At 44.7% G+C, this 27387-nt stretch overlaps 1 protein-coding gene across 6 annotated transcripts in view; it reads left to right on the top strand.

Annotated features, from left to right (window-relative positions):
* Positions 1 to 27387, top strand: part of Cluap1 (clusterin associated protein 1) — a 40505-nt gene that overhangs the window by 9515 nt on the left and 3603 nt on the right. For all 6 annotated transcript variants that reach the window (XM_075941734.1, XM_075941733.1, XM_075941735.1 and 3 more), the window contains exons 5-10: positions 3913 to 4008; positions 5897 to 5980; positions 11707 to 11840; positions 15165 to 15306; positions 16579 to 16651; positions 25262 to 25369. In XM_075941734.1, the coding sequence (XP_075797849.1) occupies positions 3913 to 4008; positions 5897 to 5980; positions 11707 to 11840; positions 15165 to 15306; positions 16579 to 16651; positions 25262 to 25369 (637 nt within the window). The remainder of the gene's footprint in view (positions 1 to 3912; positions 4009 to 5896; positions 5981 to 11706; positions 11841 to 15164; positions 15307 to 16578; positions 16652 to 25261; positions 25370 to 27387) is intronic.

Here is a 27387-nt window from a genome sequence, read left to right on the forward strand (position 1 = left end):
TCCAACTGCTGAGGAGTCTAAGAAAAAACAAGGAAATTGTATACTGTATCCTATACTTCTGAGTGCATCAACATTTTGAACTAACATTCTGTGATCAAAGATCATAAAATGCCGGGCTTTCTTGGACTCAGCAAATGCTGTTTAGACAGGGAGAGGTGTGTCGTAAGTTCTTTAGTTTGGGCTCAGAATTACCATGGACCTTCAGTATCAGCTCAAATGTCACTCCCAAGACACAGCCCTTTAAGTCACAAATGTACTTTCTGCCCTGTGTGCAGCCCTTGACCATAAAAAAGAAACTTGTAGCTTTTACTTGGGGTTATGAAGTCAAAACATTTTCTGTAGCCCTGGTCAGTTAGAAAATCTTTTCCCGAGATGTATCTGCATAAAAGCTGTTTCTGCTTCTACACCTTGGTTAATTACTCAATGTCACCTGTGTGATTTCAGGACCCGACATTTTTATGTATAAAAAGCTAGTTGGCTAAACTTTGTGTCTTCCGGTTACATACCCGTATCATAAAGCTGAGGTTAGGAATTTTTGCAGAGAGTTAATCGTTGTCCTAGGTTATCGGACAGACCTAGCAAGGAAACCGCATGCAGCAATTAGGTTGCTTTGCACTTTTAACCCTGGCTCAACAAATCAGACAGCTCATCTATATGTTCTTGTGAACTAGGTTGCTTTTCTGGGAATAGTTTATCTTAAAAGCCATTAGCAAAGCATCTGGTCTAACCTAAAGTTATCTTGAAGCTTTATATCAGGTAATAGAGCACAGCTATCTTGGCAGCTGGGGAAATACAACTGTTTTCCTAGAGTCAGTTTGAGCTGTGGTCTAAAACAGCTCCTAAGGGGAGCTTATAAACCCTGACCATATAGCATTTCTTTGTATTCATTTCTATTCATCAGAACTATATATAAACTACCATTATTAATATCAGTTAGACAATACAGCTTAAAGACAAATCACCTTGACAACGCGCAGATAAAAGTGCCCAGTAGATTGGGAGGTATTCCCGAGATGAACACGCGGTGCGTGATACAGGGACATTTGCAGTAGCACATGCCCATGTGAGGTGACAGATAGAAGCAAGAGATATTCCCGAGTCTGTAGTCTCGTGGCCCTGCCTAACAAGGTTTCCCATCAGAGAGTTTTCCTCCTGGTGAGCTGACACCTTGACTATTAATTACCATCTGATGTTCTTACGTCAGGGCACACGGCATGGATGATTTCTCAGCAGAAAGGAGAGGGAAGGGACAGACCATGAAAGTAGGAATGGGGACTAGTGTCCCAAGATGAGAATGTGTTTCGGATATTTGAGAAAAAGAGCAGAAGCCCTCTGGTAGAAGCAAACTCTGACCTGGGAAAAAGCCTTTGGCTTTACTCTGAGGTGGAAAATGGGGTTTGCAGCAGAGATGTATAGGCCTTGGACTTCTTCTCAGCCAAACATGGTGGCATGCACTTGTATTCTCAGCTGATTGGGAGGCTGAGACTGAAGGGCCCTTTGAGCCCAAGAGTTTTAGGCCAGTCTTGGGATTAGAAAGTCCCCATCTCAGAGAAGGTAAGATCTGGGGATGTCGGTGGTAGAACTCACTCTCAGGGCTGAGCTGTCAGGTCTCTGAACAGCTTATAGAAGCAACAAACCAAAGACAGCCAAGCTGTTATTCACTTCCCACGGTGGTATATCAGGACTTCAGACTAGAGGAAACAGCAGCTGTCATTTCATCTCTTCCCATGGAGTGGTGCCCATCCATCTAGGACCAGATGCCCCAACAGAAGAGTCTGGGAATTCCACAAACCTGAGATGAGGAAAAGGGTCAAGAATGGAAAACTAAGCCAGGTAATAGTGGTGCACACCTTCAATCCCAGCACTCAGAAGGCAGAGGCAGGTGGATCTCTGAGCTCAAGGCCAGCCTGGTCTACAGAGTGAGTTTGAGGACAGCTACACAGAGGAAACCCTGTCTTGAAAGAAAGAAAAGTAGAAAACTACGAGGCCATATGTTAGGGTGGAAAAAATATCTTCAGGCTTTCTGCTGCCATCAAAAGTTCTTCGCAGAAGCAACCAAAGAGGTTCCCAGCACAAGGCTCAGCTGGGAAACTGAGGAATGAAAAAGGCCCAGCTAAGAACACACATTAATCTGGTGCCAGGACAGCTCTCTGAGGCCTGCCAGAGGAAACATCGTGGTTGCCATGCCTGCACCTGACAGACACGTACTAGGAGCCAGAGCTCACAGTCAAGGTTCAGATATTTTAAAAGCTAATTTATGTGTGTAGCATCACAGTGGACAGGAAGGTTAGTGGTTAACCTGGGACTTGGTTCTCTCCTTCCACCATGTAGGTCCTTGTCATCAGGCTTGGTGGCAAGTAGATTTTACCAGCTGAGCCATCTCACCAGCCCAGACATATTTTAATGATAGATTGTTATGGGTTTGGGGTATGAATTGAGATAGATGAGACAACATGAAGAAGATCCTCAAACTGTGTTTCCAGATATGATGTGCTGATGTGCCAAGGGCTGCACCTGGCTGTATTCCTCAGAAGCCACTGGCCAAAGTGGCTAATAATCAAGGAAATGGGCTCTAGTATTATGTAACTTTTAAGTAATTTAAAAATGAAAATAGCCAGTGTGGCTAGTAAAATTTTTGTTCTGAGTTTGGCTGTGGACGTGTTAAGCTTTCAGTCCCTTCAGATGTCCCAGAGAAGATGCCTCGCTAGAGTACAGTTGTATGTGATGCTGAAGCTGGACGTTAGAAGGCACCAACATGCAGGGGATTAGAACTGCAGGGTTAGAAGTGTCTGTCAGAACAGAGACAGAGACTGGACTGTTGTTGAGAAGTGGAAACAGTCAGGAAAATCTTAGAGGAAAATGTAGGAACTTGCTACTAGGCAGGCAGGAAAAGCAGGTAAAGCTGGAGGGTGGTAGTGTAGGTGGGACCAGAGGAAAGGAAGAAAGTAGTCTGCCAAGAGCAACAAGGGCGAGCGAGCTGTTGCTGGCAGGTTAAAGGTCAGGAGAGATGGTAAGGGTTACTTGTTCATGGAAAGGAGAGAGAGCAAGGATTCCTGTTGGTGTCTCGGCTCCTTGAGAATGAACTGAAGGAACTGAAGGAAGGAGGGGACGTGCACACCTGAACTCTGAGTCATCATCAGAGTCGTTGGCGGTCACCTTCCTGCCAACAGTCCCCCAGGGCAGCCCAGGAGACTCTAAGTACTTAGCAGAGTTGGTCTCCCCTGGCATCATCACAGCTCTTTGGAGGAAAGACGAAGGCCTTGGCCCTGGGTACTGCAGGGGAAGGAATGTCTCTCAAAGTAGTTGAGTCCAAACAGCTTCCTTGCGGGAGGGGTTGAGAAGGTGTGGAGTCAATGGCATAGACTCTGGGAGTCAGGCAAGTCACCAAGTAGACTGGTTTATTCAGCAATGGGGGAAGCCTTCTACAGCCTCCTCCCAGCACCCACGCTGCCTTAGTTGACAGTGTGTTGTTCCCTCATTGGCTAGACACCATCAGGACCTCTGACAGCGACTGTTGCTAGGCCCTTGGGCAGACTCCCAGGTTGGCTCATCTCTTGGCCTTGTAGGCCTTATCTACCTATATCTCAGGTTGCCTCTGGTCATCCTATTAGGGACCCAATACAAATAGGGGAAGCTTGTCTGCTTTCTGTTGCTTGGACCTCCTACTTATGAATTCAGTTTGACTTCACATTTGGCTTTCTGAGAGACCAGATGTCCTGAAGTAGGTCCCATTTGAACTTAGTGTTTCCTAAGTTGGTGTCCTAGGAGCTGTGTTCTACAGCAATAAAAAAGCCTGCAGAAACACGTGCTCTGTAGTTATATACCTGTCTGAAGGAAGTGGCTGGGGTTCACAGAGTGGCAGCTGAGTGCCTGTTGAAAATGTGGGTTCTGTATTTGCAATTTTCCTTCCAGATTGCAGATCTCAAAGCAGCCAGGCAGCTTGCTTCTGAAATCACTGCCAAAGGAGCATCTCTGTATGACTTGCTGGGCAAAGAGGTTGAGCTGAGGGTGAGTAGTGTTCAGTTAAGGAATAAAGGTTTTCTCTTGCTTCCTGCTCTACAGTTCTTTCAATTTTTACTCAACAGTATCTGATTGATTGGGTTAACATATGGGAAGTTAGTGTAGGATATGAACATTTTCTTGATTATAATGGAATTGCCAACTGGTTTTAATCTTTTTTTAATTAAAAATATTTTTTCATACCATATGTTTTAATCGTGTTTTTCCCCTCCTCCAACTTCTTCCAGATCTCCCCTCCCTTATATACCCAACTTTATGTTATTTTTCTCTCTAAAAAGCAAAAGACAACCAAAACAAAACAAAAAGCATGGAGTCCATTTCATGTTGGCCAACTGCTCATGAGCATGAGGCCTGCCCTGGAGTGTGGCTGATACAGTGTCGCTCTGCCTAGGAGCTATCGATTGCAAAGAAGTCCTTGGTTCAGGGTGGGACTTTGTGCCCGCTTCCCTTCTCTATACTGTGATTGTTAATATCTTTAGCTCCTAGTTCAGGATTAGTGAATATATAGTGTGAGACTGTGACTTTCTCCCTTGTGCCTCTTCTCTGTATTGTTCTCAATGGTGTACCTGTCACTCCCTGACTCCCAGAACCACTGTCCCCAGCCTTACCCAGTGATCTTTATCAAACTGACTTTTTTGCTGGTGTCACTACTGTGGAATATGACCCCGGGCATTAGGAGTTTCAAATGTTTCCCAGATGGTTATAACAAAAGTTTGTGGCCACTGATGGGAGTAGCACTTCCGGGTAGTTGGAAGAAGATGTTGCTGTCAACTTAACGTGCAGTCCAGTTCAGTCTTATAATGTGCACCATCTGCTCCACTGAAGGCAGCTGTTAAGCACGGTTCCCAAACCTGGGTGAGCACTGGACACAGCCCCACGTCCAGGCTGTTTACCATCACAAGGCAGCATCAGCTTTTGACAAACAGTAGTTTGGGAACCGCTGGGTTAAGGAGGAAAGTACTCTGTGTACTTAACAGTGAGGGTGTACACACTGAAGGGGTTGAAGGCGTGCATTCTCAGTCTAACTTTGTTTTTACTTTAAACAGACTTCATTTCCTTACTCTTTCAAGTATGTCAGCCTCCATTGCTCTCTCGCTGTTTCCACTCTAGGGACCAGCAGAGCGGAAGCTTAGTTCTTATGGGCTGGTGGTCCACAGACAGCAGCGATCTTATGCTTAGTTCTATGGGCTGGTGGTCCACAGACAGCAGCGATCTTATGCTTAGTTCTATGGGCTGGTGGTCCACAGACAGCAGCGATCTTATGCTTAGTTCTATGGGCTGGTGGTCCACAGACAGCAGCGATCTTATGCTTAGTTCTATGGGCTGGTGGTCCACAGACAGCAGCGATCTTATGCTTAGTTCTCACAGGGTGGGTCATCTGAACAGGAGCAAATTCACGAATGAAGGTAATGGGTAGTCATTTCATGTTTGCCATTGGCATTAGGGGCATGCAGGGTCTTGAGCTGACAATAGAGACAGAGTCTGGAGAATCAAGGTAGGCCTCGGAGAACATTTAGAGAAAGTGATGGCGAGAGATGTTTTTTACAGAGATGTGCACTAGTGTAAAATTTTGCTTTTAATTTTCTTGGGATGTCAGAGATTGAATTCTAAGCCTTATACGTGGTGAGCCATAGTCTCTACCACTATGTCAAATGTTAGAGAATTAGTGTGACATATGTATCCCGTACTTTTGGGGGGCACCAATGGGCATGAAGGTGAACATCTGTAATCCCAGCAGTTTGGGAGTCTGAGGATGGGGAGATCCACGTTCAAGCACATCTTAGGAAACAGCAAGGCTCTCAAGAAAAAAAAATTGGCAGAAACTAAAAATTGAACTCCTTGTTGCAAAATGTGTAAGTTGTTTTATCTCTCCTAGGAACTGAGAACAGAAGCCATTGCTAGACCTCTAGAGATAAACGAGACTGAGAAAGTGATGAGAATCGCAATAAAAGATATTTTGGTAAGATTACGCTGCTAGTATTTGTTGTTTTTACATGTGGGGTTCAGCCTAGAAACGGATATTTCAAGGGAAAGTTGGAGGACAGTTAGGATTCCTATATTTTAGCTACTGCTTCTCCAGCAGTTTCTCGAGTTGTTAACAGTTCATCAGTTTTAAAGCAATTAAACAGTTCTTACTTCAATATTTTGGTAAATACTATTCGATTTTATTTATCCAATTCCTTGCTGCTGGGCATTTAAACAAGTTCCGGGCTTTCTTTTTGTCTCTGTGCAGAGGAGGGTTAGAACTCAGGGTCTTGTGCATGCTAGGCGAGTACGTTACCTCTGAGCTACATTGCAGCCCTCCTTCTCCCGCTCGCCCACGCCCACTGTCAGTTTTGTCAGAGATGCATACGACTATGGACGCATCCTCTACCCGCGTATGCACATGTCCGCCCTCTCACTGTCTAAGCTCCTAGTGTACCTAGCCCCTGGATCTTGACTGTAAAATGCTGCTCTCCACTAGCGGGAGCCAGGGAACCCATGAAAAATGACTCATTTCAGAGCCGATTGGGAGAAACACGACCTCTTATTGTGCCAGGAGGAACAGGGGCATTCAAAGGTTACCAGGAGTCTGTTGGAGAGACATGATGCCAACTTGATAAGGTTCTTCTGACCATGCCAGGGACTGTTTGCACATCAACATAAATGAATTACAGTAGTTTATTATGTAGTATAGATCAGTGAAATAGGAAACAATCAATTCTCAAATTAAAAAGTGCTTCAAGAAAACTACCAGTACAATACTTTTTTTTTTTTTTTTGGTTTTTCAAGACAGTTTCTCTGTGTAGCCCTGGCTGTCCTAGAACCTGCTCTGTAGACCAGGCTGATGTCAAACTCAGAGATCCACCTGCTCTGCCTCCTGAGTGCTCAAATTAAAGGCATATGCTACCACACCTGACTTTACAATACTTATTATTACAAAGAGAAAAAGAGCCATTTCTTGTGTAGAATCCTAGCGTCACTTCTCAGTCAAGCGAGGAAGTAAAACGTCATAGCAAATCGTTTGTAATTATGACACCTCATAAGACGAAGTCTCTTTGTGTTGTGCATGATCTGAATCGGTCAGACAAAGCAGACTGGGAATCATCCTATCAGTTAGTTGGCTGGTGCTTTCCAAAAAAGAACATTGTGAAATCCAGGGAAAGCTGAAGAACATTCGAGACTAGAATAGCACAGAAGTGTGGCAGCAGATTGCCATGGTGGTTCCTGTCTGCTGTGGATGACTTCCTAGCAGCGAGACAGGAATGAGCCTGAGATGAGACAATGGCCGTGTGCTGTGCTCATGTCTGGTTTTCATGTACTTAATAGGAAATACAAAGGGATTGAAGGTGATTGGGCATCAGTGACTGGCAGTTTCCTCACCTAGATCAGAGGAAAATGCTTTGTATTATATCATAGTCCATCTTTTCTTGAAATGTATGATTATTTCTAAACTTAAAAACCTATAATAACCATATTTTATGCATGCAAATATTCTAACTGAATCACATGAACATGGCCAGACATGCTATCAGCACTGAATTATAAAAGCTGGTTCTCTAAAGCCAAGCGGTGGTGGTGCACACCTTTAATCCCAGCACTCGGGAGGAAGAGGCAGGCGGATCTCTGTGAGTTCGAGGCCAGCCTGGTCTACAAGAGCTAGTTCCAGGACAGGCACCAAAGCTACAGAGACACCCTGTCTTGAAAAAAAAAAAAGAAAGAAAACTGGTCCTCTAGAAGGGGCACTGTCTGCTCTTTAGCGGACCTTGAATGTCAGAAGGTATTTGCCCCTGATGCCTGGTAATTCTAAAAGCCAAAGTACTTAGGATTGTGGTACAGAGGCCAGTTATCTCAGAAGACTGGAAACGTTTATACATTGATCTTTCTTACCTGAGGACTAGATTAAATACTTTAAGGTCAGATAATTCCTAAGCTATAATATGACTTTGAATCAGAGAGTCATCATTATCAGCAAGGTTGTTGATTAAGGGTACTGGAAAGATGACTCAGCAGTTAAGAACACATACTGCGCTTCCAGAGACCCAAGTTCAGTTCACAGCACCCACAAGGCAGCTCAGAACTCCAGGGAATCCGATGCTCTCTGTTCTGACTTCTGTAGGCTGCACTCACATGTTCATAAATGTATACAATGTGCACTTCTACAGGCTGCACTCACATGTTCATACACATGTACAATGTGCACTTCTACAGGCTGCACTCACATGTTCATACACATGTACAATGTGCACTTCTACAGGCTGTACTCACATGTTCATACACATGTACAATGTGCACTTCTACAGGCTGCACTCACATGTTCATACACATGTACAATGTGCACTTCTACAGGCTGCACTCACATGTTCATACACATGTACAATGTGCACTTCTACAGGCTGCACTCACATGTTCATACACATGTACAATGTGCACTTCTACAGGCTGTACTCACATGTTCATACACATGTACAATGTGCACTTCTACAGGCTGCACTCACATGTTCATACACATGTACAATGTGCACTTCTACAGGCTGCACTCACATGTTCATACACATGTACAATGTGCACTTCTACAGGCTGCACTCACATGTTCATACACATGTACATGTACAATGTGCACTTCTACAGGCTGTACTCACATGTTCATACACATGTACAATGTGCACTTCTACAGGCTGCACTCACATGTTCATACACATGTACAATGTGCACTTCTACAGGCTGCACTCACATGTTCATACACATGTACAATGTGCACTTCTACAGGCTGCACTCACATGTTCATACACATGTACATATACAATGTGCACTTCTACAGGCTGTACTCACATGTTCATACACATGTACAATGTGCACTTCTACAGGCTGTACTCACATGTTCATACACATGTACAATGTGCACTTCTACAGGCTGCACTCACATGTTCATACACATGTACATATACAATGTGCACTTCTACAGGCTGTACTCACATGTTCATACACATGTACATATACAATGTGCACTTCTACAGGCTGTACTCACATGTTCATACACATGTACAATGTGCACTTCTACAGGCTGCACTCACATGTTCATACACATGTACAATGTGCACTTCTACAGGCTGCACTCACATGTTCATACACATGTACAATGTGCACTTCTACAGGCTGCACTCACATGTTCATACACATGTACAATGTGCACTTCTACAGGCTGCACTCACATGTTCATACACATGTACAATGTGCACTTCTACAGGCTGCACTCACATGTTCATACACATGTACAATGTGCACTTCTACAGGCTGCACTCACATGTTCATACACATGTACAATGTGCACTTCTACAGGCTGCACTCACATGTTCATACACATGTACAATGTGCACTTCTACAGGCTGCACTCACATGTTCATACACATGTACAATGTGCACTTCTACAGGCTGCACTCACATGTTCATACACATGTACAATGTGCACTTCTACAGGCTGCACTCACATGTTCATACACATGTACACGTACAATGTGCACTTCTACAGGCTGTACTCACATGTTCATACACATGTACAATGTGCACTTCTACAGGCTGCACTCACATGTTCATACACATGTACAATGTGCACTTCTACAGGCTGCACTCACATGTTCACACACATGTACAATGTGCACTTCTACAGGCTGCACTCACATGTTCATACACATGTACATATACAATGTGCACTTCTACAGGCTGTACTCACATGTTCATACACATGTACAATGTGCACTTCTACAGGCTGTACTCACATGTTCATACACATGTACAATGTGCACTTCTACAGGCTGCACTCACATGTTCATACACATGTACAATGTGCACTTCTACAGGCTGTACTCACATGTTCATACACATGTACATATACAATGTGCACTTCTACAGGCTGTACTCACATGTTCATACACATGTACAATGTGCACTTCTACAGGCTGCACTCACATGTTCATACACATGTACAATGTGCACTTCTACAGGCTGTACTCACATGTTCATACACATGTACAATGTGCACTTCTACAGGCTGCACTCACATGTTCATACACATGTACATATACAATGTGCACTTCTACAGGCTGCACTCACATGTTCATACACATGTACATATACAATGTGCACTTCTACAGGCTGTACTCACATGTTCATACACATGTACAATGTGCACTTCTACAGGCTGCACTCACATGTTCATACACATGTACATATACAATGTGTACTTCTACAGGCTGTACTCACATGTTCATACACATGTACAATGTGCACTTCTACAGGCTGCACTCACATGTTCATACACATGTACAATGTGCACTTCTACAGGCTGTACTCACATGTTCATACACATGTACAATGTGCACTTCTACAGGCTGTACTCACATGTTCATACACATGTACAATGTGCACTTCTACAGGCTGTACTCACATGTTCATAAACATGTACATATACAATGTGCACTTCTATAGGCTGCACTCACATGTTCATAAACAGATACATATACAATGTGCATAATTTTTCCTTTAATCTTGTTGACAAAGGACTCACCTTCCTGTTGGAATTAATTCACATTTGTATTAGAATTTTTAATGCATTTGTAATAAAGAGTACCAGAGTGGAACCCACCTCGCCATCAAGAACTTCATGCAGGGTTAGACAGCCAGAACATGGAGAGGAGGTTCGTCCACACCCAGGTTGTGTTCCCGCTTCCTGTGGACTCAGTGCTCTGAACCACGAGACTCCCAACAGCCAGCTTCTCACAGTGTAAATAAGAGGCCAGCACCTTTGTTCTCACCATGTCCACTTCAGCCGAGCCTGCTCTTGGAAAGACAGGAATGTCTGTGGACTAGCCAGGGTCTTTGACCCCTGTGGTGCCAGCAGCCCAGAGCTTCTGTCCCATTGTGCCTGGACCCTTTCTAAGAGCTCCGCCTCACCAGAATGTCTAGTTGCTGCTGTGCGAGCCACGTTTGCACTGACTTCACCAGCAAAGCAGTTTCTCCGTTTAGTTTTAGTTTTTAGTGAAGCTGCTTTACCGTAGAGAGAAAAGGAATCGTCTTTGTCCATCAAAGCAGACAGTGGGTCAGACCTGAGGCTGGTTCATGAGGGTTTTGTTTTTGGTCCCCTCCTGAACCAACCCTCTGTGTATGTGTCTCTGTGTGTCTGTCTGTCTGTGTGTCTGTATGTGTGTGTCTTGCTGTGTGTATGTCTGTCTGTATCTGTGTGTGTGTGTATGTGTGTGTTTGTGTCTGAGTGTGTCTGTGTGTCTTTGTGTGTGTCTGTTCCCTAGGTTGGTAGTTTGTAACCAGGGAGCTGCCCAAGTGAAGGCAGGCTGGTAGTACAAACTGGTCAGTGCCCAGTCCTAACCGAGCAGGTTGGACGCAGATCCTAGGCCTCTCGTCTTTATTAGGACATTCTTTTTTTCCACTTTTGTTTGCTTCCATGGACAGAAACACCCACTTTTTATGAAAAGAATTGTAATTTTTTTCCCCTCTGGGTCATCCTCCTTTCACTCCTGACTCTGGAAATTGTTAGATACGTTGCAGTCAGGGAGGGGAAGTGTTTTGTTGGTTTGCTTTTGTGTATGGTTTGTGTGATGTTGCTTTGCCCAACATATTAAGGAGTCCTGTGCCCAGGGTCAGGTGACAGTCCTCCCTGGCACTTTATCTCACTAAATTTCCTATTCAATGTAGGCACAGGTTCAGAAGACTAAAGACCTGCTCAATAACGTGGCCTCTGATGAAGCTAACTTAGAAGCCAAAATTGAGAAGAGAAAATTAGAACTGGAAAGAAATCGGAAGCGACTGCAGACCCTGCAGAGTGTCAGGTAGAGTGTGTGAGTGGCAGGCGTCTGTGAAAGTGGGAATAAGCCTGAGAGCACCAGAGAGCAGCCTCGTGCACAGAGAGTCACAGTTTCTTCGCTGCCTGCGCTGCACTCGCTCACTCTCTGTACTGCCTTCAGTATGTCTGCGGCGTGGCTGAACTCTGGAGCCCTCTTGAAAGTTTTTGTGCTGTCTTGGAACATAAGACAAAGTAAACCCAGATGGTGGGAGTTGTACCAGACTTGGCCTTCTAAAATCTCGTCATAAATTACATTGAAACAGAGCATACATCCATCTTTTGGTTTGAATAGATTTTAGACTTTTCACTTTGATGATCCCTCACCTGTCAACAGTTTATCTTCCTTATGACTGACTCAGTGGAAAAACAGGTCCGGGGAATAGAGAAGTGTAATAGTGGCCCAGAGCATTGCCTATGGCAATGGAACCTTTGTGTATTCCTCATATTTTCTTTGTGCTATTCCCTATACTTGGTTTGTATCTTCCCTCCTTGGCCTCAGTGTTTTTTGCTTTTCTTTTCATAGTTTTGGGCGTGAGCATTGGCAAACAGTAGGCACCAAGAGCCCTCCCATTCATGTCAGGGACTTGCTCTTTCTGCTGCTGAAATCACTGCCACGAGAGTCCTTGGACTCACTAACAGAGTCATCTTTAAAGCATAATTCATTCTAGTTAAACCCGAAATCATGTTCGTTTGTTTGTGTTTTCAAAACAGGGTCTCACTATGTATCTTTGGCTATCTTGGAATTTACTGTAGACCAGGCTGGCCTCTTGATCACAGAGGTTTGCCTGCTTCTGCTTTCCAAATGCTGGGACTAAAGGTGTGTACCACCACACCCTGGAAGTCCTTTTTAATAGATAAGTTGCTTTGTTCTAGTTTAAAAGATTAATGCTCTCTTTCCCTCTCTATTTCATCCTCTGTCTTACTTTTCCACTTCGTGACAAAAGTGACCATGACCGAGGTAACTCATGAAAGAAAGCATTAACTGGGCTTACGGTTTCAGAGATTAGAGTCCATGATGGAACAAAGTCATGGCAGCAGAAACAGCTGAGAATTCACATCTTGATCTACAAGCAGGAGAAAGAGAACACACTGGGGAATAGAATAAGTCTTTTGAAACCTCAGAGCTTGCCCCCAGTGACACATCGTCTCTAACTAGGCCACACCTCCTAATCCTTCCCAAACAGTCTCACCAACTAGGGACCAAGTATCCAAATATATGAAGCTGTGGTGGCCGTTCCCATTCCCACACCACATTCCCTAGGGACTCCTTGTGTCATTCTAGAAACCGCTCAGGGTTTGCTTGGGTAGCACATACACTAAATGGAACAATAGGGTTAGCATGGCCCTGCACGAGGATGGTTCCATATTTTAGACATGTGTTCTCTATTTTGGGGGGAGAGGGTTCAAGACAGGTTTCTCTGTGTAACAGCCCTAGCTGCCCTGGATGTCACTCTGTAGACCAGACTGGCCTTGAACTCACAGAGATCCACCTGTCTCTGCCTCCTGAGTGCTGGGATTAAAGGTGTGCGCCACCACCGCCTGACTGGCATGTGTTCTCTTGATGCTGTGAATAAGCATCTCAGAAGCCAGAACTGATATTCCAGTTAAACTGACAAAATCAAAAGTGGCTCAAGGAATTTGGAGAGCTGTGTAGGACAAACATCTAGCCATAAGTCTGTGCCTTACTTGGTTGCTGACATCCAACATTCCTATTAGGACACTGGTACCAAGAGCTTAACCCAAGTCCAGGCTGTGGTGTACTCAGGGGAACTTGAATCTGAGAAGAGAACACACTCAGCTCAGGTGGATCTGTAGGAGAAGCAGCTTTTCTGAAAAGAGATGCAGTGTATTCCTTGGATTTTTCAATAAAAGATTTTGAGGGGAGAAACTGTTTCAGTCTCCCAACTTCTGGACTAAAGGGTGTCTTAGCACCTCAGCCGCCAGAGGAGATGGGACTATAGGCACATACCTCTACAGCTAATTCTCATTTTTAAAAATGTATGCGTATGAACATTTAGCCTGCATGTATACCTGTGTACTGTGTGCATGCCTGGTACAGAATCCAGCAGAAGGTTTCAGAGCCCATTGAGCTGAAGCTGCAGATCATGAGCTGCCAGGTGGGTGGTGGGAACTGAACCGTTACCATTGGAAGAGCAGCCAGTGCCCTAACTGCTAAGATAGCTAACCCCTCGTGTTTTTTAAGAGCAGAGTATTGCCATTAAGATCAGTAACAAAGCCAGACATGATTTTACATGCCTGTAATCCCGGCACATGGGGGAACAGGAAGGAAAGAAAGAGAAAGAGAAGGGAAAATTAATACTAAGAGGGGGAAAAAAAATTTAGCCAACCAGTTGAAATTAGGCTTTACGTTGCAGGTTTTAAACTTTATTTTGTTTTAAAACAGCTAAGATTTGCAGTGGCCTATTTACCTATTTGGAAGACTACATTTTATCATATCCATAGTAGAGTATTATACCAACTAAGATCATGCATATATTTAACTTAACTGATTTTTGAGCCAGGCAGTAGTGGCGCACGCCTTTAATTCCAGACTTGGGAGGAAGAGGCAGGCAGATCTCTGTGAGTTCGAGGCCAGCCTGGTCTACAAAGCGAGTTCTAGGACAGCCAGAGCTACACAGAGAAACCCTGTCTCGAAAAACTAACTAACTAAATAACTGATTTTGAGAAATGTGTATGGCACATGACTATATCAACCCTATTAGACCCTGTAACCCATTGATATGAAATCAACAAAACTAGTGCTAATAGATTTACTTTTTAATTTTTATTAAGACTATACTTTCCTGATCGGGTGTCATGATGATACATGCCTCTAATACCAGTACTTGGAAGACAGAGGTCAGAGCTATATAGTAAAATCCCATCTCCAAAGTACACACACACACACACACACACACACATTTCTATCTTTATATTTGGGAAAATCTAGAAGGGGCTTAACATGGTAACTCACATGTTAAATCCCAAGACTCAGGAAACTGATCAGGAATTCATGAGTTCAAGAATAGCCTAGGCTACATGAGACCCTATCTTTAAAAATAAAAGGGTGGGGGGAATTGTGTTACATCCAATGCATGTAGTTGATGGTTTATAAGTAATTTTTTACTTAATTCTCCTACTTTCAGTTTTTTGAGGGTGAGGGTTATAAAGAACACATGGTTAAAAGCGAAGCTTCGTTTGGTCGGTAGAGAGGAAGTTGGTCAGAGTGGAGGACCGTCTCTGCTGCAGTTGGAAGGAACGACAGACAACAGTAGATATTAGCTCTCTTTCATTCCATTGCTTCTTTTAGGCCGGCCTTCATGGACGAGTATGAGAAAACTGAGGAGGAGCTGCAAAAGCAGTACGACATTTATCTAGAGAAATTCCGGAACTTGGCTTACCTGGAGCAGCAACTTGAGGATCATCACCGGATGGAGCAGGAGAGGTTTGAAGTGAGTCTTTTAGCGTGTTAGTACGTGCTCTGAGCCATGTCAGTTTGTACATATGGTATGAACCTGCAGGTCCACAGACTCCTCCAGTTCTTCTGTTTATCTGACTACACGGCATGCATTCTTGGTTGTCAGGTATTTGATGTGTTAACAGGGTTTGGGCAGTGAGAAGTGGAAATGGGTCAACTGTGACTTGTGCGATGACCTGGAAGGGCCCGTGTTTGCTTTGATCTTTCCCATGCCTAATCCAAGGCTGTTTTTTTTAATGCTTAGAATACCAAACAAAATTTAAAAGCCAGTTGTTTAGCTTCATTGATGTTTTGCTTGTGTACATGTTTATGTGTTCTGTGTATACATGTATGTTCATTTTCACATGTGTATGGGTGCATGTGCGTATGGAGGCCAGAAGTTTACATCTGGTATCTTCCCTTCTCTGCCTTACATATTGAGGCAGAGTCTATATTTGAATCCAAAACTTGCCTATTTGGGGGCTGGGGAGGCCAGTATGTTGCTGTGTTGCCCAGACCAGCCTCTTGCTCCAGCCTCCTAAGTGCAGGGACTATAACATACATGTCACCATGCCCAGCTTAATCAGGGCTCCGTTTGACAACATACCTGACATTCTGCCTGCTTCTAGCTGTACACCAGGAACTAAGGCCAGTATTTCCTTGTTGTCTTGCCTTCCAGACCTGCCCATTAGCACCTTTAGATTGGAGTGGTGATACAGCACAGGCAGAAACATGGAGACAGTTCTGCTTTCTTTTGTTCTGAGCAGAGAGCTTGCCTATCTGTGTTAGACATATTTCCTGTGCCCACTGCCCTTGCAGGCACACGTGGTGGTTTCTGCTGTGCCACTCGTTTCTTTCAGAGTTAAATGGTAGTGAGAGGAGGGATGGGGCCAGAGCATCAGATGGCTAGGCCATTCCCACAGGCTGCTAGGTAGGTGGCAGAGGAAGAGCACAGTTTTAGGGACCTCATAGGTTGCCTAGGTAAGCTTCTTAAAACTATTTTAAAGATTTATGAATGTCTATTTTGTGTATCGGTATTTTGCCTGCATATATGTCTGTGCACCATATGCAATGCCCACAGAGGCCAAAAGAAGACACGAGATTCCCTGCATTGGTGTTACAGATGGTTATGAGCCACTGTATGAGTGCAAGGAATTGATCCAGGGGCTTCTGGAAGAGCACCCAGTGCCATAAACCACAGAGCCATCTCTGAATCAGATTGTCTACTAAAGGTCACCATTCTGAATCTGGGCCTTCTCCTCCACAGGAAGCTGAAAATACTCTCCGTCTCATGCAGAATAAGCTAAAGGAGGAGGAAAAGCGGCTGCTCAAGAGTGGAAGTAAGGCTTTTTGCTCTGACTAATGTTTTCAGCCTTAAGAAAGTTACTGTGTGATTAAGGTTTTTATCCAGTGGGGGAGAGGGGGATGTGTGCACCACACTCATATACCAAGTGTGCAGTGCGGCTGTGGGAATGCCCTGGAGCACACATTCAAATCAGAGGACAACTTTGTGATTGGTTCTTTCTCCTTCCTGAGAATTAAACTCAGGTCAGCAGGTTGCATGGGAGGTATACAATAAGTTGTATTTCTCTGGTAGAGTTTCATTTAAAAATAAATATTTTTTTAATTTTTTCTCTCAATTTTTTTTATTGTGATAAGAACAATAGATGTATTGGCCTTCTTAAACACTAGCAAATCTGTCATTGTTGACTAGAAATGCAAAAAAATTTTCTGAAAGCAATTTTCTCTCAACTTTTATATTAGGTACCATTTAAGTTTACTCAAAAAGCTTGCTTCTCACAAAGACTGAAATGGCAGACACGGGGCTTGCATGGGTTGGAACCAGGTCCTGCATATATGTCATATGTTATGACTGTAGTTTGGTGTTTTGTGAGACTCCTAACAGTGGGAGCTGGATGTATCTCTTACTCTTTTGCCTGTTCTCGAGTCGCTCTCTCCTCCTGCGTTATCTTGTCCAGCCTTGATATGAGGGCTTTCCCCTTGTCTTGTGTCTGTCTTGTTGTGTCCTATTTGGCTCTTGGAGACCTGCTCTTTTTTGAAGAGGGAATGAAGGTGGGATGGATGGGGTTGGGGAGGTGGAGGGAGCTAGGGGAATGAAGGGAGGGAAAGCTGTGCTATGCTTGGGATATACTGTATGAGAGAAGAATCTGTTTTATTCTATTTTGTTTTGGGGGAGGTTGATTTGCTTTTTTTCTTTTTGCTTTTGGTTTTTGGTGTTTTGTCTTTCAAGACAGAGTTTCTCCACATAGCTCTGGATGTCCTGGAACTCACTCTGTAGACCAGGCTGGCTTCAAACTCAGAGATCCGCCTGCCTCTGTCTCCTGAGTGCTGGGATTAAAGGCGTGTGTCACCACTGCCAGACTAGAGTCTATTTTTCAATAATAATAACAAAGTTTGCTTCAACATACTAATATCCATTTCTTATGATACCTCTAACATTTTTGTCTGTTTAAATGCTTCAGTTAGCTTGAATGAATAATTATGAAAGACAAATTGTTCCTAGTAGGATGAATGGTCCCATTTTAGGGCAAGCTGAAAAGTCAATTGTTGCATACAGTATCAATAAAGGGGCCACTTGCTTGTTGGCAAACCCTATACACAGTCATCCAAGAGTGCTCAGCAAGCCTCTCGGCTATAGAAAAATGTACTAAACACGAGGCCTAGATTCTGGGAAAGGTACTCTTCATGACGAGCTCGCATTGCTTACCAGGGTGACACCAGGGCATCAGTTCAACATTGGGAGCCATAGAGTGTGTGATCTTCCCGCTACACCACAGTTATGTTATGTGTTCCTGCTACACCACAGTTGTCTTATGTGGTATGGTCTGCTGCTACACCACAGATGTGTTGTGTTGTATGTCTTCCTGCTACACCACAGTTGTGTTGTGTGGTGTGGTGTTCCTGCTACACCACAGTTGTGTTGTGTTGTGTGTCTTCCTGCTATACCACAGTTGTGTTGTGTGGTGTGGTGTTCCTGCTACACCACAGTTGTGTTGTGTTGTGTCTTCCTGCTACACCACAGTTGTGTTGTGTGGTGTGGTGTTCCTGCTACACCACAGTTGTGTTGTGTTGTGTCTTCCTGCTACACCACAGTTGTGTTGTGTTGTGTCTTCCTGCTACACCACAGTTGTGTTGTGTTGTGTCTTCCTGCTACACCACAGTTGTGTCGTGTTGTGTGTCTTCCTGCTACACCACAGTTGTGTTGTGTTGTGTGTCTTCCTGCTACACCACAGTTGTGTCGTGTGTTGTGTCTTCCTGCTATACCACAGTTGTGTCGTGTGTTGTGTCTTCCTGCTACACCACAGTTGTGTTGTGTCTTCCTGCTACACCACAGTTGTGTTGTGTGGTGTGGTGTTCCTGCTACACCACAGTTGTGTTGTGTTGTGTCTTCCTGCTACACCACAGTTGTGTTGTGTTGTGTCTTCCTGCTACACCACAGTTGTGTTGTGTGGTGTGGTGTTCCTGCTACACCACAGTTGTGTTGTGTTGTGTCTTCCTGCTACACCACAGTTGTGTTGTGTGGTGTGGTGTTCCTGCTACACCACAGTTGTGTTGTGTTGTGTCTTCCTGCTACACCACAGTTGTGTCGTGTTGTGTGTCTTCCTGCTACACCACAGTTGTGTTGTGTTGTGTCTTCCTGCTACACCACAGTTGTGTCGTGTGGTGTGGTGTTCCTGCTACACCACAGTTGTGTCGTGTGGTGTGTCTTCCTGCTATACCACAGTTGTGTTGTGGTGTGGTGTTCCTGCTACACCACAGTTGTGTTGTGGTGTGTCTTCCTGCTACACCACAGTTGTGTTGTGTTGTGTCTTCCTGCTACACCACAGTTGTGTCGTGTGGTGTGGTGTTCCTGCTACACCACAGTTGTGTCGTGTGGTGTGTCTTCCTGCTATACCACAGTTGTGTTGTGGTGTGGTGTTCCTGCTACACCACAGTTGTGTCGTGTGTTGTGTCTTCCTGCTACACCACAGTTGTGTTGTGGTGTGGTGTTCCTGCTACACCACAGTTGTGTTGTGGTGTGTCTTCCTGCTACACCACAGTTGTGTTGTGTTGTATGTCTTCCTGCTACACCACAGTTGTGTTGTGTTGTGTGTCTTCCTGCTACACCACAGTTGTGTTGTGTGGTGTGTCTTCCTGCTACACCACAGTTGTGTCGTGTGGTGTGGTGTTCCTGCTACACCACAGTTGTGTTGTGTTGTGTCTTCCTGCTACACCACAGTTGTGTTGTGTTGTGTCTTCCTGCTACACCACAGTTGTGTTGTGTTGTGTCTTCCTGCTACACCACAGTTGTGTTGTGTTGTGTGTCTTCCTGCTACACCACAGTTGTGTTGTGTGTCTTCCTGCTACACCACAGTTGTGTTGTGTGTCTTCCTGCTACACCACACTTGTGTTGTGTTGTGTGTCTTCCTGCTACACCACAGTTGTGTTGTGTTGTGTGTCTTCCTGCTACACCACAGTTGTGTTGTGTTGTGTGGTGTTCCTGCTACACCACAGTTGTGTTGTGTTGTGTTGTGTTGTGTCTTCCTGCTACACCACAGTTGTGTTGTGTTGTGTGTCTTCCTGCTACACCACAGTTGTGTTGTGTGGTGTGGTGTTCCTGCTACACCACACTTGTGTTGTGTTGTGTGTCTTCCTGCTATACCACAGTTGTGTCGTGTTGTGTGGTGTTCCTGCTACACCACAGTTGTGTTGTGTGTCTTCCTGCTATACCACAGTTGTGTTGTGTTGTGTGTCTTCCTGCTACACCACAGTTGTGTTGTGTTGTGTGTCTTCCTGCTACACCACAGTTGTGTCGTGTTGTGTGTCTTCCTGCTACACCACAGTTGTGTCGTGTTGTGTGGTGTTCCTGCTACACCACAGTTGTGTCGTGTTGTGTGTCTTCCTGCTACACCACAGTTGTGTTGTGTTGTGTCTTCCTGCTACACCACAGTTGTGTCGTGTTGTGTGTCTTCCTGCTACACCACAGTTGTGTCGTGTTGTGTGTCTTCCTGCTATACCACAGTTGTGTCGTGTTGTGTGTCTTCCTGCTACACCACAGTTGTGTCGTGTTGTGTGTCTTCCTGCTACACCACAGTTGTGTTGTGTGGTGTGGTGTTCCTGCTACACCACAGTTGTGTCGTGTTGTGTGTCTTCCTGCTACACCACAGTTGTGTCGTGTTGTGTGTCTTCCTGCTACACCACAGTTGTGTCGTGTTGTGTGTCTTCCTGCTATACCACAGTTGTGTCGTGTTGTGTGTCTTCCTGCTACACCACAGTTGTGTCGTGTTGTGTGTCTTCCTGCTACACCACAGTTGTGTTGTGTTGTGTCTTCCTGCTACACCACAGTTGTGTTGTGTTGTGTCTTCCTGCTACACCACAGTTGTGTTGTGTTGTGTCTTCCTGCTACACCACAGTTGTGTTGTGTTGTGTGTCTTCCTGCTACACCACAGTTGTGTTGTGTGGTGTGGTGTTCCTGCTACACCACAGTTGTGTTGTGTTGTGTCTTCCTGCTACACCACAGTTGTGTCGTGTTGTGTGTCTTCCTGCTATACCACAGTTGTGTCGTGTGTTGTGTCTTCCTGCTACACCACAGTTGTGTTGTGTTGTGTCTTCCTGCTACACCATAGTTGTGTTGTGTGGTGTGGTGTTCCTGCTACACCACAGTTGTGTCGTGTGGTGTGGTGTTCCTGCTACACCACAGTTGTGTTGTGTTGTGTCTTCCTGCTACACCACAGTTGTGTTGTGTTGTGTCTTCCTGCTACACCACAGTTGTGTTGTGTTGTGTCTTCCTGCTACACCACAGTTGTGTTGTGTGGTGTGGTGTTCCTGCTACACCACAGTTGTGTTGTGTTGTGTCTTCCTGCTACACCACAGTTGTGTTGTGTGGTGTGGTGTTCCTGCTACACCACAGTTGTGTTGTGTTGTGTCTTCCTGCTACACCACAGTTGTGTCGTGTTGTGTGTCTTCCTGCTACACCACAGTTGTGTTGTGTTGTGTCTTCCTGCTACACCACAGTTGTGTCGTGTGGTGTGGTGTTCCTGCTACACCACAGTTGTGGTGTGTCTTCCTGCTACACCACAGTTGTGTTGTGTTGTATGTCTTCCTGCTACACCACAGTTGTGTTGTGTTGTGTGTCTTCCTGCTACACCACAGTTGTGTTGTGTGGTGTGTCTTCCTGCTACACCACAGTTGTGTCGTGTGGTTGGTGTTCCTGCTACACCACACTTGTGTTGTGTTGTGTGTCTTCCTGCTACACCACAGTTGTGTTGTGTTGTGTCTTCCTGCTACACCACAGTTGTGTCGTGTTGTGTGTCTTCCTGCTATACCACAGTTGTGTCGTGTTGTGTGTCTTCCTGCTACACCACAGTTGTGTCGTGTGGTATGGTGTTCCTGCTACACCACAGTTGTGTTGTGTTGTGTCTTCCTGCTACACCACAGTTGTGTTGTGTTGTGTCTTCCTGCTACACCACAGTTGTGTTGTGTTGTGTCTTCCTGCTACACCACAGTTGTGTTGTGTTGTGTGTCTTCCTGCTACACCACAGTTGTGTTGTGTTGTGTGTCTTCCTGCTATACCACAGTTGTGTTGTGTGTCTTCCTGCTACACCACAGTTGTGTTGTGTGTCTTCCTGCTACACCACAGTTGTGTTGTGTGTCTTCCTGCTACACCACAGTTGTGTTGTGTGTCTTCCTGCTACACCACACTTGTGTTGTGTTGTGTGTCTTCCTGCTACACCACAGTTGTGTTGTGTTGTGTGGTGTTCCTGCTACACCACAGTTGTGTCGTGTGGTGTGGTGTTCCTGCTACACCACAGTTGTGTTGTGTTGTGTCTTCCTGCTACACCACAGTTGTGTTGTGTTGTGTGTCTTCCTGCTACACCACAGTTGTGTTGTGTGGTGTGGTGTTCCTGCTACACCACACTTGTGTTGTGTTGTGTGTCTTCCTGCTATACCACAGTTGTGTCGTGTTGTGTGGTGTTCCTGCTACACCACAGTTGTGTTGTGTGTCTTCCTGCTATACCACAGTTGTGTTGTGTTGTGTGTCTTCCTGCTACACCACAGTTGTGTTGTGTTGTGTGTCTTCCTGCTACACCACAGTTGTGTTGTGTGTCTTCCTGCTACACCACACTTGTGTTGTGTGTCTTCCTGCTACACCACACTTGTGTTGTGTTGTGTGTCTTCCTGCTACACCACAGTTGTGTTGTGTTGTGTGTCTTCCTGCTACACCACAGTTGTGTCGTGTTGTGTGTCTTCCTGCTACACCACAGTTGTGTCGTGTTGTGTGGTGTTCCTGCTACACCACAGTTGTGTCGTGTTGTGTGTCTTCCTGCTACACCACAGTTGTGTTGTGTTGTGTCTTCCTGCTACACCACAGTTGTGTCGTGTTGTGTGTCTTCCTGCTACACCACAGTTGTGTCGTGTTGTGTGTCTTCCTGCTATACCACAGTTGTGTCGTGTTGTGTGTCTTCCTGCTACACCACAGTTGTGTCGTGTTGTGTGTCTTCCTGCTACACCACAGTTGTGTTGTGTGGTGTGGTGTTCCTGCTACACCACAGTTGTGTCGTGTTGTGTGTCTTCCTGCTACACCACAGTTGTGTCGTGTTGTGTGTCTTCCTGCTACACCACAGTTGTGTTGTGTTGTGTGTCTTCCTGCTACACCACACTTGTGTTGTGTTGTGTGTCTTCCTGCTATACCACAGTTGTGTCGTGTTGTATGGTGTTCCTGCTACACCACAGTTGTGTTGTGTGTCTTCCTGCTATACCACAGTTGTGTTGTGTGTCTTCCTGCTACACCACACTTGTGTTGTGTTGTGTGTCTTCCTGCTACACCACAGTTGTGTTGTGTGTCTTCCTGCTACACCACAGTTGTGTTGTGTTGTGTGTCTTCCTGCTACACCACAGTTGTGTTGTATTGTGTGTCTTCCTGCTATACCACAGTTGTGTTGTGTTGTGTGGTCTTCTTGCTATACTGCAGTTGTGTTATGTTGTGTGGTCTTCCTGCCACACCATAGTTACGTTGTGTTGTGTGGTCTTCCTACCACAGCACAGTTGCGCTCTTCTGACTCACTTCTCTTGCTCTTTCTCTGTTTTCTTTATGAGATGTTTTCATTCCTGTGGTCAAGACAATACACCTGGTCTTCTAGCTCCTTCCCCGTTTGTGTTTGTCTCCCTTTGTACCTGCTCTCAGAGAGCCCTAGAAAGCAAGCAGAGACTTCTGGGAATCCTCTAAGAGCAGGTTTAGAAAACCTAAAAAGTGTTTCCAGCCAAGAAGCTCCTACTGCTTTAGTTCTAGGCCAGTCAAGACAGAGGTCAGTGGGATAGTGAATTGATATATACTGCAAGGAGTAAGCATTTAGTATCCTAATTTTCATGGATGAAGTAAGAGGGAAACTGAACTGAGTGGTGATTTTGTGTTATAGTTACTAAATTATGTTAATATGGATTAATTTTCTGTATAAAGACTTTTAGAAGATGTTGGTGATCTTGAAGGATGCTCTTTATGACGCTGTCACCAGCTCCCAGGCTTTCCCTCCTGAGCTGAAGAACACAACTCTTCTTTCTCTGACTAAAGAAAACAAGTTCCCTTCCCATCACTGTATCCCTTAACAAGTGAATACAGTTATCTGATACAGGCACAAAGCTAAGCCTTTTGGAAGACCAACAACTGCTGGATTTCTAAGCTGACTTCTAAATCAGTGTCAGAGCAACAACTGCAAATCCCTCCAAGTCCCTCCTTCCCAAACCCCCATCACTCCCTGAGTTTAGTAAGGCACTGTGGCAATGAGAGCTTTTTCTTCCCATTCTAGTCTCCCTCTGTTGGTTCTTTCTAGAAAATATTCGACCTACAGGCACAAAGACTAAACAAGTATTTTTATCATGTATATAGAGTCATTTCAGGGCTGAAGAGGTTAACTCAGTGATTAAGAACACTTGCTGCTCTCCCAGAAGATACTAGTCCACTTTCCAGTGTCCACACCAGGTAGCCCACAACTGCCTTTAACTCCAACTCCAAGGGATCCCAACATCCTCTTCTGGTCTCTACAGGCCTGCCACACACACACACACACACACACAGAGAGAGAAAGAGGAGAGAGAGAAAAAGTGGCTGGGCGGTGGTGGCGCACGCCTTTAATCCCAGCACTCGGGAGGCAGAGGCAGGCGGATCTCTGTGAGTTTGAGGTCAGCCTGGTCTACAGAGCGAGTTCCAGGACAAGCTCCAAAGCTACAGGTAAACCCTGTCTTGAAAAAAACAAAAACAAATAAAAAAACAAAAAGTGATGGCACTGATATAGCCTTTTATAGAATACATGCATGAATGCCCCCCAACAAATAAAATTTCTTTAGAACAGTTTTTCTAATTAGTTCTCGGTGTGTAGTGTTAGGGATTGGCCCCAGAGCTTTGCAAAAGATAAGGCCTGCTCTACCACTGAGCCGTAGCCCCACCCAGTGGATGCCTTTATGCTAGACTTTCCCAGTGAAGAATGTCTGTCTCAGGACAGCCCACTCCGCTGCCCAAGGCTGGGCTCCCTGCTTACCTCCCACCTGCTTTGTTCGTTTTCATCCAACCCCACTTGTTTATCTTTGCTAAGGCCGAGGCTCTTGAGTTAGTAACAGCCTGGCACAGGACAGAGGGCTTTACCCCGTTAACCAACGGCTTCCAGCTACCTTGACAGCCAGCTGCTCAGTTGATGAAAAATTCAGCCTGCCAATGCTTTTAAGGCATCTGGTCCATATTCTTTTTGCTTTGAAAAATTGCTCTGAGTAAATACAGCATATTGTGATCTGTGCTAACACCTCACTAAGTACCTGAGGAAATCCAGGAGTCTTGTAAGATCTAATAGATGAAAAGGGGCTAAGAAAGGCAGCTGCTTTTGCACTGACACCTTAGTAGACAGGAGATCTCTGTAGTGAAAGAACTGTGCCTTCATTCTGCCTTCTGGTGTTCCTGCCAGGTAACGATGACTCAGACATAGACATCCAAGAGGACGATGAGTCTGATAGTGAGCTGGAGGAGAGACGGCTGTCCAAACCTCGAACAGCCATGGAAGTGCTCATGCAAGGTACTGTAACTCCTGTTTCCTCAGAACACCAAGGGCGAAGTCGGGTGAGTGCTGCTTAGCATCGCTATCCGCAGGGTACTGTGCTGGTCCCTTAAGTCATTTCTGCAGCCTCAGTTTATTTTGTTCCTCTGGATCTTCCCTCAAACTGCTCATTGGTAGTCATTGCCTCTAACAGTTCTTTTGCTTGATTTCACATAGCTAAGCTGGCCATGAATATTATATTCTATTGCATAACTGTAACCTTAATTTTTTTGGATTAGATATTTAATTTCACTCCTTTTCTTGTATATACTTTTTTCTGCATATATGTGAATATTTCTTTAGTGCACATCTTTCAAATGGGATTCTTGTGTCAAATATTCTATTTTTTTAAATAGACTTTAATTTTTGTTTTTGGTACAAGGTTATGCACAGGATGGCCTCAAATTCAGAGTCCTTATACCACAAGACTCCTGAGTGCTTGGATGGCAGGTGCCACCGTGCCCAGCTGTAAACTCTAATTTCGATTGCTACTCAATTGCCCTATATTGGCCTTTAAATACATTTCTTACCCACCACCCAACTACTGTTGGTACTTTTTTGGTCTTTTGAGGCAGGATCTCATTATGTAACTCAGACTGGAGTCCCACTCACAATCCTCCTGCCTCAGCCTCTGAAGTGTTGGGACTGTAGAGAGTTGTTTACACCTAATAAATTTCAGAGGTGTAATCACCTTTTCATCATTTTGTGTTATCTTTTGTTGTTAGCTGTTCTATGTATGCTGGGCCCAGTGGTCATCATTGTTGTGTGTGATTCCCGTTGGGTAATTAGTTGCTGTGGGTTCTTTTGTGACCTTTCACCTTTTTCACAGCCTCAGACACAAGCTGAGGTTTATAGTATGTCTCCCACTTGATGGAGGGGAGCCATACTAGAAAAAGGTGTGTGGCCAACTGTGTTAATCTGAGAAAGGCAATGATTCTTCGAAACCCTGCTTAAGTTCTGAACTTGCTGAGCAAAATCATGTAGTCCAGTTCCAAAAACTATGGCAAGGGCCCTAAGTTTCTCTTGGAAACTTAGACCTAGATTCAAGCACAGGAGGCACTGCTTCATAAAAGAAGAATATTTTTTTTCGACCAATACCGTGGAAGTTCTGCTGTGTGTAAGCTAATAATGGAGCCTTCAGTATCCTCAGCCACTCAGAGGATGTGTTTTAAAATACTCTTGAATGCTGGGAAGTGGTGGTACACACCTTTGATCTCAGCACTCAGGAGATGGAGATAGGTGGATCTCTGTGAGTTCGAGACCAGCCTGGTCTACAGAGCTAGTTCCAGGACAGGAACCAAAACCACAGAGAAACCCTGTCTCAAACAAACAAGCATTCTTGGTTCATGGTTGTTTTGCGGTGCTAGAGATTAAATCCATGGCCTTAATTAAATCCATGGACAAATGTTCTACCACTTATTCATACCCCAGCTTTTATGTATAATTTTTGAATGTAAATTTTTATTAATTCATTTGTGTATGTGCACAGACATGTGCACACATGGGTCCATATCCAAAGAAAAGTTTTGGGACTCAGTTTTTTCCTTCTGCCATGTACATTCTGCAAATTGAACTCAGGCCATTATGCTTGCTGGCAAGTACCTTTACCTGCTGAACCGTCGGACCAGCCCATGAGGATTGTTTTGTTCTTGTTGTTGAGACACAGTACAGCTCACTGTGTACCTCAAGCTAGCTCTGAATTCCCAGTAATGCTCCTGCCTCAGTCTCCTGAGTGCTGAGATTACAGATGTACACTGTCACACGCTGAATTTTATTGCCCTTTTTTTATCTGTCGGGGTAGATTTGCAGAGCTGGCCATGGCGGCACAGCCTGTGATGCTGCATTCTAGAGGCTGCAGCAGGATCAAGATTTCAAGGCTAGCCCCATCTCTATAGTAAGTTTCTTTCTCAAAGTAGAAGGGTAGGAGTTACAGGAAATTATTATTTGTTGGTAATTCTAATTAGCTGGAGCTTGCTTAAGTACATTTTTTAGTATGC

This window comes from Microtus pennsylvanicus, chromosome 11 (assembly GCF_037038515.1).
Source record: "Microtus pennsylvanicus isolate mMicPen1 chromosome 11, mMicPen1.hap1, whole genome shotgun sequence".
Classification (NCBI taxonomy): domain Eukaryota; kingdom Metazoa; phylum Chordata; class Mammalia; order Rodentia; family Cricetidae; genus Microtus; species Microtus pennsylvanicus.